General features: G+C 41.0%; 1 protein-coding gene across 1 annotated transcript; it reads left to right on the top strand.

The window, feature by feature from the left end:
* Positions 1-7,735: 7,735 nt before the first annotated feature.
* foxf1 (forkhead box F1) lies at positions 7,736-10,513 on the top strand (the record flags this gene model as incomplete). Its single annotated transcript, XM_080549595.1, has 2 exons — positions 7,736-8,880; positions 10,350-10,513. The coding sequence occupies exons 1-2, from the start codon at positions 7,902-7,904 to the stop codon at positions 10,511-10,513; spliced, it is 1,143 nt and encodes a 380-aa protein (XP_080405721.1). The 5' UTR covers positions 7,736-7,901.
* Positions 10,514-12,379: the final 1,866 nt, after the last annotated feature.

Here is a 12,379-nt window from a genome sequence, read left to right on the forward strand (position 1 = left end):
TGTTTCTATTTAATTCTATTTAATTATTTTTCATGAAAGATTTTTTTGTTTCCATATTATTGTTACACCGGTTCCATTATTGTTCTTAAATCATTGAAACTGATGAGCCCACATTTAATATGATTTATAACCAATAAATAGAGAAGGTATACTATTGAAAAAGTCGTAATCTCACAAAGGACGCATGCACAACCACTGTACAAATGATCACTGACTGGGTGACCATGGTCTTAGTTGTGATGTTAAGGCAATAGAACAAAACGGAAACAGGTTATATAGAATGTCTTTATTGTTACTGATAACAAAAGGGAATTGCCATGTTATTACCCATTTATTCCAAACTGTAATGTAAAAATAGTATAACATAACCCCCTTGTATTGTTCACGTAATTGTTGTTTCTCTTGTTTCCTCTAGTAAACACGCTGTCAGTCTGTGGGTAAAATGTCAATCACAGGTATTTTAAATATTGCAATATGTTCCTGCTTGCACTGACCACATTTGGACAGGTTTGAGTTCTGAAAACTTCTGGATCTGCCAACTCTTCACCACTCTTGTCCTTCAGCCATGTCAAATCATGTTGCGGTAGGCCTATTGTAAATCTGTCTGATCACAAAATAAGCCAGAAGGAATTTTACATATGCCTTTATTCATATGTTCATTCCCCGAAAGGCGTGTTTCCCTATCAAAATACGGCTGTCATAAAGGATTCCAAGCACAGAGAACATGAAGACTATTTTATTTCACCACAAATGTTACGAATAAAATAACCTATACAGCACTGGGAAGAATAAGTGGGAGATTGCTTGAGCGGCTTTCGTTTGACAATACCTCAGGGACGGCTGGGTGAGGGTTGTTATTTATTTCCTGGGAAGCCCATGGTTCTCACAGCGCATAGCCGCGCGCATATGACTCATCTCATGTATTTGGGGTTTGTGGCTCTCTATATTTAAGGAGAACAATACCACGTCTATTGTTGTTTAACAAGCAAAGAAGGAAATAAATTGCTAGTGTCAAATGGACCAAAACATTACGGATATCAACATAAACTGTGCGACTGTGAGTTCCAGGGGCTATTTCAAGACCGCGTATATAGCCCATAGGCCTAATTGTTTTGGTTGATTGAAGGTATACTTCATCAAAAGCAGGTATCCCACGATATGTAGCCTAATCTATAGCCTAATGTGTACTTTACTGGTTAGGCTATCATTGTGCAGAGCACAAAGGGAAAAGGGTATAGGCCTACATTAGGATATTAGGGTATCGTTGATATAATACATTTCTGTGCTAACTTGTGAATATATGTGTATTGTCTTGTTTTGTATTGTTATATGACTAGTCATTGAGGAGTATAACGTCAGGTTCATAATGAAACATCTGCCAAGCAATGGGACATTTCCAGAACTGAATAGCGCAGAAGCAATTCAATATATCTTAGACGATATCTTCGATTATCAAACATACCAGATTCTAAATAACGAACGATAACAACATGTCTACAGGATTATATATCTAAATAACGTATTTTTGTTAAAGCTAACATTGAGGTTAATTTACTTTTTTACTTAATAGGCTACTTCATCAAACTACTTCGTAAACATAACGGGACGGAAATACACGAGGCTAAGAAGAGTGAGTTATTTTTTATGTTATAGACCATTTCTGTGTATTAACTTCTAACTTTTAAAACTGTCAGATAAATGACTATGTCGTTCTCAAATCGCAAAACAAACACAAGTAGCCTATTAGGAAACGAATAACTGGAGTTGAAACATAATTGAAAAATCCAAATGTGCCAAGGCACACACACACACACACACACACACACACACACACTCACTCTCTCTCTCTCTCTCTCTCTCTCTCTCTCTCTCTCTCTCTCTCTCTCTCTCTCTCTCTCTCTCTCTCTCTCTCTCTCTCTCTCTCTCTCTCTACCTATCTCTCTCTCTATCTATCTATGGACCATGTTGCATGTATGTTTTAACGTGTGACTCGAATGATCAATGGAGGTGTCACGCGCTCCGGGCCACCCCGAAGAATCCTCGTGGTGGATTCTTCTTCATGTGGAGCATTGTAAACAAAGAGACGGGGAGCATGGCGACGTGATAAGACCATTATTGAAGTGTTTGTGTCAGAAGCGAGATTAATATGTGCCCAAGAACGGAAATTGACCATTGAACTAAAAGGGACGTTGTACCATGTGCTTACACTGAATTCGCTCCCCTAGTCCAGTATCATGAACGTTAAGCCCTATACTATCAATCAGTGCACACGCACACCTGCATGTAGCCTCACTATGTGTGGACGCACCAGACAACTAATTCAAATGGATTGTTCTCAGCCACAGACACTCAGCAGGAATCATCTGACATTTCAGAAAAGGCATTGAAATCACCATCTTATTCCTTCAATTCTATGTGCAATAGGGGAAGCAGATATTGTTTAAATTGACGAGAAACATGTAAACATTTAATTAATATGATAGATTCGTGAACGCGAGACTTTGGGGGTCTCCATATATTGGGCTCTACCGCGTCTTTACGCATCTTTACGCACACCGGACGCCTTGGAGGTCCAGTGGCTAGATGTTGCCAAGAAAATTAAAAAGTCGTAGAGCGCGATTGTGGTGCTGTTGATTGCATGAAAGGGTGGGGCCCCTCAACTATACACTTCACATCCATGTAGCTGCCCAATGAGCGCAATCAGCGGTCTGCTAGCAATCCCGTCCTTTCTCATTCACATAAACACCACTTGAACAAAAATATACACGGCCACCTACCGCGCCAGAGAAAGTGATGAGGGGGTACCCACTTCTACATTATACTGTTTTCAATTAAAACGACAACGCTGGATGGCCTAAGCGACGCACGGGACAAACAGACAGATTTAGTTTCAGACCGTTTGAAATTGAAATACTGTTGTAATGTATTCACTGATGTTGCATTCGATACAGACAGTGAAGTTAAGACACTGAGACAATGAGAACATTTCCATTGCAGGTGAATGTCAACTAAATTAATTATATATTAATTACTATTGTTTTCTATGAATGGAAAAGCAGATTTGAATATTATCGAATGTCCACATTGTTATTGATATTACAATGTTCTTCTACAGGATATATAATTGAACCATTGAGCAATGCAATAAGGACAACAATGTAAGTGATTTCTAAATCTTGTATATTTTGTAGTTCCAACAGTGCATTACAAGTCGGCCTACAGATGGAAGAGCTTTATGCATGTTTCAGCTCTGCAATATTTCACAAGGAAAAGAAAGGATGCTGGAGATGTTTTTATGCTGGCAATAACTTAATAAACAGCATAGAGTAACAATCGAGTTGCAACCTTCACATCTATTTTCACATCTCTCACATATTTTTTTTCTCCTAAGAATATTGTTTTGGCGACTCTTGCTTTTCCCTCTCTGTCCCTCCCACGCACCAAAACGGTCAATGTTTGACTGCAAAAAGAATGATAAATAAAAACCATATAACAATATGATAAGACAATGTCAACAGTCCTTTGTTCCACAGATGGGTCAACTGGAAAATAGGCCAATTATCAATAGGCCTACAAATAGTGTGCAACAACGGATAATGGAAGAATATGTATGATACACATTTTCGTGCAACCTATATTTCGCAACATAAAATAAATATATGCAATACTTTTCTGAATTGACCAACCATTATTTCTACAGTTAAAACCAAATTATTATTAATCAAATAATTGTCCTTAAATTATATTACAAAATCCTGAGGAGCGATTTTAAGTGCAGGTCCAATGAACTTGCGGCCCAAGGTGCAGTTATCCATTTGATCGATCAATCTGTCACAAGGCTCTCCAAACAACTCCGCTGCAGCCTTTTGGTGACCTTCTCGTGCTCCGCTCACCACCGGAGCCGGTAAAAGACTGATTTCTCAGTGTCAAGACCGTCATTTCAGTTTCTAAACAAATCGAGGCCTAATTCTATGCATCAATTATATTCACAAATGGCGACTTGCGTGCCTATAGGAGCGATTATAACAGTAGTTTGTTAAATGTCCAGTAGCCTATACAGTTCTAATGGAACCAAAAATATGTGCATCGTTCTGAAACTATTCCTCCTTCTGGAACCTCGTTTACTTACCACCAATGTGGGCGGTGTATCATCAGGTGGCCATGGCAACAGTGTTGATACTTATACTTACCATATATAATGACTATGATATTTAAATTGAATAAAAAAGCATATTGAGGTTTGCATCACTTTATGCGTGTATAGTGTATTAATATTAAATCTCAATAATGCAGACATAACAGAGAACGACATGGAGCATGGCTCCCTCCAAATAATTAAAGAAAGGAGCAGTGAAATATGTATGACATACAATGTATGAAATAGAGCAGGTTAATAGGAATGTGCTAACAATCTCCCTCATAGTGAATTCAATTGGCTGTCCATCATTTTCTAATCAAATTTACTTATATGATCCGGTAATATCACTGTTGCCTCTTCAACAGTTCTCAGATCTATAACATTTCTAAAATAATAACCTACTGTTTGTGAGTGAGATTGAGATTTACTGTGGGTTAAATAACCTCCCTCCCATATATGCACATATGCAGCATCACCTTTATTTCAAAACGTCTAATAATAATTTCGTTTATTGGATAGCACACCATTTGAAGAGCCTCTGTTAAGTCTGATACTGTTGGCCGACTGATGTGGAATTCCTCCACCTAAGTGGTTGTGCATTCCTGAGGATGCAACGCTGTCAAATATTTCATCGTAGGACGTCATGGAAAAAGTGCGTGAATTCAAGTGCGATGGGGCAACTGGGAAGCTGTGACCTCGGAAGGCAGTAAAATTACTCAATAACGACGACAAACGAGACCCTCCAACATGTATCAATATAGACTTCAGCAAATGTTTTCTCTATAGCCTAATATCAACAATAGGCTATAGACGTTCCATGACCAAAACAATAAATAAAAGGCCTATATATAATTCAACATCATAACCTATTTTAGAATCACAGTAACAATGATTTGACTGACGGAAATAGCTAGTAATATTAAGTTGGAGTCCATAGGGACTGTTAAAATTACGCATGCCTGTCAACGCCGTTCAGAGGGGTTTTACTACGCGCCAGTCATCTGCGCGTCTCTTCTACTGATCAATGGAGCAACTCGCGTCCCACTGGTTTGTGTAAACATTAGACATCAATTAGCCATGGACATTCGTTTTGTTCTTGTTTTGAGGGCAGCCTATATGTCTAAGACAAGCGTGGGGTTAAAGCGTGTGAGAGGGCCATTCGATAGAAACGGGCACGGCGTGTTGAAACAAGGGCGTGCTTCTCGGAATGAAGTCATCAACGGTAATTAAACGCAGGGGGGAAAGAGAGGACGGGAGCGCGCCTGCCCCCTCTCTGCGCGCTGGGTGGTCCGTTCCCCTGATAAATGCGTGGGCCTCATTCCAAGCAAGCGCCCGGTGTAGGGACCGGTTAAAACAATACTACCTATATACAATTTCTTTACTTGGGTTTCAAACTGCCGCAACAGCAAATCCCACCCTTGTCCCCCTTGCAGTTCTCTGTAGTTGACAACGGAGATTTGTATATTTTCTTATTTGCTTTCCCCATGTGGTAGAACGTCAAGAAGGAGTAAAGCCAATAGCGAAATGTAAGGGCTTTCTTACAAGAGCACCGTGGCTGTCCGTCATACAATCTGAACATCGATGTTGTCCTGACGTTTTCCTACAGGCCAACACATACACTCTCTCCTACTTGAACCTCTAAAGTATGATTCTAGAATATGTAAATCAATATGTAGTTGAAATTATAGTCGAAGTACAATTGCATAAACTTCAAGCTAATGGCTTTTTAAAATGTTTTGCATAAGCCTATACCAATGTTTAACATCTAAATAAACTATTGTCTATTGTCACAGTGTCTGTAAACTAATTATTACACTTCTAATAGAGCAGTCACACTGAATATGTCTAAGATTAAGAACAAAACAACCCTCTCACAGGAGCGCCTGAATGATGGTTTGAGGGGCTGGGAGCTCGTCGCTCTCCGGGGAACGATGAACAGCCTTACTGTCAACAGATTCAGGCTATGGACCGATGGCCGTCCACCATACACACAGACACACCGGCATAAGGCTGGGAGAAATGACTAGAAACGGACTAAAATTGGATGAGTTGAGTTACCTCATAATGAGATCATTGGAGACAGAGTAAAAGCGCGGCGTAAAATGCAAGTCATTCTTGGAATGGAATAAGATTGGCTATACATTATCGCTTCTCGTTCTATCGCGAATTATAATTGAATGACAAGCATGTTCTACTTTTTTATGAGTTTCCTGATATCATTGGTTGGTTCTATTTTAATAAAGAATTACCTGAAATTAAGCCACATCAACACCAAATATATTGTTGTGCCATTTCGCTGTATATATTAATAATCAATAGTTAGAATATGCTTCTGTGACAGTTGTTAAGCTTCTGCACACATTACAATCAAATGCCTAATTGCACCTTCCTAGAACGCGCGTCCTATCTAATTCTCAGCTCTGAAACGCACACCATGGTCTGGAAAATCTCGAATGGAACTAACCTAAAAAGACGGCCCGCGGCCAAATCACTAGTTTGCCCGTCTTGTTTTAACTGACACACGTTGAAAGTAGCTTACCTTGATTCTAGGATGTTTCTGAGGAGAGAGTTTTGTGGGCGTCGATCTGCAGTCCTCACCCGAGTTTCTTTGCTCTGAGTTCGGTTATGCTTAAGGAGTTCTCCCCCTGGTTCTCCTGTGTGAATATAATCACTTATTATACATGACAGTTTTGTTGAAAAGTCATATCCATCCACAAGGCGCTGTCTTAAACGGACATAATGCATCAGATTGAGTATTAGCTGATCTAGCGGGGCTTTTGCTTGATTTTTTATTTAAAGAAGGCCAGGGAAAATGTTTACATTTTGCTGTATAAACATCCTGCCCATGTTCCTGTCTATCTTTTAAAGAAATCAGGAGCGTGGTTGTGAATAAGAGAGGCATTTTCTATTAAAATAGCGTCTCTTAAGCAACATTTTGAATATATTTCACAATTTGGACTAGCCTTATAGTCAATGCAGGGGCATTACTGTGTTGAGGTTGTAGTCTGTCTGCCTGTTTGGTATTGGGGAAACATTTTTAGAATATCAAGGTAGGCGTTAACATCAACCGTACTAAAAAAATATTCAATAACTTTTTCAGAGAAACAGGCAATGTTGTTTTTCTATATAACCAATTACGGTTTAGCCTAGTAGTATCCATACCGTTGGATAGATATTCAAGCATTCGAGTATACATTTCTGGACATCATTCATATTTAATGTCCTTATATTCAAAAGAAGCATTTTCTAACCAATGAAATATATTTTTAAAGACAAATTTGCACAGATTCAGTGTTGGAGGAAAAGCCGGATCCCAGTGAAAGCAAAGGAAGGCAGATGTGCACACACTGCAGCCCATCACAGCGGAGTGGGAGGGTACTGGGCGGGCCTATGACGTTCTGATGGTCAAGAGCCCGAGCTAGGAAGGCGCTGATGGCAACAGATAAGTAAAAGGCGAAGTTCCCCGGACGCATAAGAACACACCAACTGAAGTTCTACATCCAACGTTTCACTGTGGACACTAGCTAAGGAAGCTCCACACTGGCTAAGGAGGCTTCGAACTGGTTAAGGAATTTAGACTTCAAAAGGAAGTAACGCACGGTTTACAACAAGTTAGCCTCGCTTTTTTTGTGCGTAAAGTTCTTTCATATCAAAACTATTGGTAACCTTATTTCCAAACATTACTTTGACTATTTCTACTAATTTTCTACAAGGACGAGGACGTGGAAGTTTTGTTCAAAGTTTGCCATTGCGCAGATAACTAATGACGGCAGAGGTCCAGCAGCCCCCAGCGCAGACTCCAGCCCAGAGCAGCCCGATGTCTGCTCCGGAGAAGCCGCACGGACAGACCACAGTGATGGAGACCGCCTCCTCCACCACCAAAACCAAGAAGACCAACGCTGGGATCCGCCGTCCAGAGAAACCTCCCTATTCCTACATAGCGCTGATAGTCATGGCTATCCAGAGCTCTCCCACGAAACGCCTCACGCTGAGCGAGATTTACCAGTTCCTACAGAGCCGTTTTCCGTTCTTCAGAGGCTCATACCAAGGATGGAAGAATTCCGTGCGTCACAACTTGTCGCTGAACGAGTGTTTTATAAAGCTACCCAAGGGTCTCGGTCGGCCCGGGAAGGGCCACTACTGGACTATCGACCCGGCCAGCGAGTTCATGTTCGAGGAGGGATCCTTCCGAAGGAGGCCCCGTGGCTTCAGGCGTAAATGTCAGGCGCTGAAGCCAATGTACAGCATGATGAACGGCCTGGGATTCAACCACATCCCCGAGTCCTATAACTTCCAGGGGAGCGGCGGGGGCCTATCATGTCAGCCGAACGGGTTGTCTCTGGACAGTGGGATTGGGATGATGAACGGACACTTGGCAGGCAACATGGAGGGGATGGGTCTGACCGGGCACTCCATGTCCCACTTGTCGGCCAACAGTGGACATTCCTACATGGGGAGTTGCGCAGGATCCACAGGGAGCGAGTACCCCCACCACGACAATTCCGCCTCCCCACTTCTCACCAGCGGGGGAGTGATGGAACCTCATCCCGTCTACTCGAGCTCAGCCTCGGCCTGGGCTCCCACCCACTCGACCTCCTTGAATAACGGAGCTTCTTACATCAAGCAGCAGCCGCTGTCTCCATGCAACCCCGGAGCGAATTCGCTGCAGCCGAGCTTACCGTCGCACTCTCTGGACCAATCTTATCTGCATCAGAACGGACACAATACCACAGACCTGCAAGGTGAATATTACAAACCGTGATATACGAATATTTTATTTGTGATTACTATTACAAATGTAATCATATGGGTTATAACTATACAATCATAATTTATTTTAATCAAAACCAGAATGTTTGGGAAAACGTAGTATTAAAGTATCTTATTTCTCAGTAAAAATGTTCACTAATTTAGCCTGGATCATTGGTGTTTTGCAAAAAGAACAAGAAATAAAACGACGATGTTACATGGCTTTAGCATTAATTCAATGGCCTACAATTTTCTATAAAAGCTGAAATACATGCGTATATGATATGCAACAATATGAGGGGTCGCAGTGCATGTGTTTACATCAGCAACTCGATAATGTCATTGTTCGAATGATACGGGGTAGAGAAATTGAAGTATGATGCTGTTATCTTTGACATAAGGAAATTGATGCAAGAAAATAGGGCATCTAATTAGCTTCTAGCAAGGAAGTTAAGTACTTCTGCTTCCTGTCCTCATTTAACTGGGCTAGGAGTGGGCCAAATAACAAACAGCGGGTTTAACCCTCACTCTGTTTTCCTAATAAATTCCTGGAGGTGGTTAGAGGAGGCCGTGTCTGCTGGGACACGTGTTTAGAACGGTGCCAATCTAGGGCCAGCCAGCCCGGCCCCGGGGCACCGAGGAGTCCTCCGGGATTCGCGTGCGAGCAGGCCACTGTCAATTACAGCTCTCCCACCCTCCAGGCCTCCAGACGTTCTCAGCTATTCGTTTCGACAGTCCCAATCAGAGAGAGGACAGGGCCGGGGGTTTCCTCTCTAAATTTGTCTACCCAACTTATAATTATCTGACCACCAATGAAAGACGGCATTTCGCTTCTAAAACAATGTATTTGTTTAATATTCTGAACCTATTAAGGCAATATGCTACATCAAGACAGATTAGATTTGAGAAGATATCAACATTTTTAGAATAGGCAAAACATAGGCTAATTATCTGATGGTTTACCAATTGTTGTGTTACAGCTATAGCCTGAAAAATAGATAGATAGATAGATAGGCTATGATGTGCCAGTAATTATCTTATAGGTTATAGGCTCTCGAATACAAACACTTTCAGCTCAGATAAATAGGATAAATAGGTGGGCGTCGTGTGAAATGTGTTAAACATTATTATTACACTTTTATTATTATTATGTTTTACTGGGCCCAGGATTCGTGTATAAATCAGCTTCAATGAAACCACTGATAGTCTTATAATAATAAAAACTGCTTTTCCCCTTGGATTTCAGTTTTAAGTATAGGCCTATATTTATCTTCATACCGTTAGCCTACATGTTTCTACTAAAATGTTCAGTTTGGTCACGAGAATCAATTGCAGCCAAATATAAATGTATTATGTTGTCTACAATGACAGCATCATATTTAGTTCATCCACTCTTGCCAGGTAATTTCCCGAATTTGTTTTATGAAATGCATTAACACGAATTCTTCTGCGTCCGGTTTAGGTATTCCACGGTACCATTCCCAGTCTCCCAGCATGTGTGACCGGAAGGAGTTCATCTTCTCCTTCAACGCGATGACGTCCTCGTCGATGCATTCTCCAAGTAGCGGGTCCTACTACCATCACCAACAGGTCGCCTACCAGGACATCAAGCCCTGCGTGATGTGACGACCCTTACAGTGAATAGCCTAATGGACACCGCATCACTGACTTGAGCCACTAAAATCATAAGCGGCTGCAGGGCCGAGATGTGGGAGCTTGGAACAACCTTTGGAGGTCTAGAGAAGGCATGTCCAACGCAGCGGTCCAACGCGCCGAGAGAGCAACAAGAACGCCAGGGAACCCTGACACTAAACACCGTTTCACACACAAAGGATTTGGTACAGAGACGGGCCATGCGTGCCAAATGCAGATTTATTTTTTATTCAACGTTTATCTCTCTCAGAGACTGAGAAAGGAACAGACATATCACAAAAAGCCTTGAGATGTTGGGCTATCATTTCGAGACATTTCTGCGTGCCACACTGAGAGGTAAAGCAGCGGCTGGTTGACACACACTCTCCGCGCATCTCAACTCCAGCTGCCGCTTGGTACGAGATCTGCAGGCGGACGACTACCACTTGAGAATCTGTGTTACTTTTATAATGTACAATAATACGTTTCATTTTTGTTTTTCATTCAAAAGACATATAGGCTAACAGGGACATTTTAATTGATCCTTGGTCTTGGCTACTCAGCTCCATTGAAATTATCAATCTTTTTGTTCTAAAACGAGTTAGGTCCAAGAGCTTTTGGACTATCACATGCACCATGCGTTGATAACAATTGGGCATGATATAAATTAAGGAAAGATGAAGGCACTTTTTGAATAACAAAGCGCAACTTCTTATTTATTCTGTGCATATTTCAATTGTATAATTATATCCACAATATTGGTGTATGCTTTACTGGCAATATTTGCCACGACGCTTTCTTATTTGTTGTAAAACGGAAATTGAAGTAAATGTAAGCACTGTTGTCTGTAGGTGTATATATCCCAGTAGACACCCGTGTTATTTTTCAGCACTGTATAAATTGTACATGATGTTACGCTGAGTATTGGCATACGAGTGTCTTTATAGGTTAGTCTGTATATTACTACACACGATTTGTTTAAAATTAAACGTATTTGGCATGCAGTTTGAGTTCTGGCTGACACACCTAAACGTTCTGTTTCTATTATTTTACACTACAAATGTTTTACTTTCGACGTGTTTAGGCTACATTGCATACGGACAATCATTGGAAAGCTAAACATTCCACATGTGTGGGGCAAAAACAAGACATATTTTCTAAGCTTATTGTCTTTAAACTAGGTCATCATAAAACAGGTTTCATGCCTAATATTAATATCGGACCTCGCATCCATATATTCCCATGGTAGGCAAAAACAGTCAACAAATATCTTAGTAGGCTTTACGCATTATAATGAATCTATTAAGCACTTTGTCGATTAGGCTATGCTAAATAAATGACGCAAAATTGCATTGGATATAAAGTAAAACAAATATCTGTAGGAGGTCGACAGAACTTCTGTCGAATGTGTAACTGTGTAATCGGAGTGTATGTTGCAATTAACCCGTAACAAATCAAAACCAGCAGTGACACGGAGAGGGCGAATTCGCCTCGGGTTTGGTTTCAGAGAGAGGGAGTTTACGCTTGGCCACCACCGACAAACATTTCTCCTCTAACGGGCACACAGACTGCCTTTTCTCAAACACATGGCACTCTGGACACGGGGTTGCTTTTAGTGAATTATATTATTGCCAATAGCTATTGAAGGAGGTTGAATTATTTTATATGTTAAGTTAGTTTTGATTAGTCTGACTCTCACTGGTCGCAATATGGCCTTCTCGGCCAATTTATAGTTATCAAAATGTAGCCTACGCCTAAGTATTTTTCGATCCTAATAAGTAATAGGCTATGTTGGCGGTATTATTTTCATTCGCGACGAAGCGTACCGGACGAAGTGCAGGCTTGAGAATTAGGCGCACA

Source organism: Nansenia antarctica, assembly GCF_963989245.1.
Source record: "Nansenia antarctica genome assembly, chromosome: 1".
Taxonomy (NCBI): Eukaryota; Metazoa; Chordata; class Actinopteri; order Argentiniformes; family Microstomatidae; genus Nansenia; species Nansenia antarctica.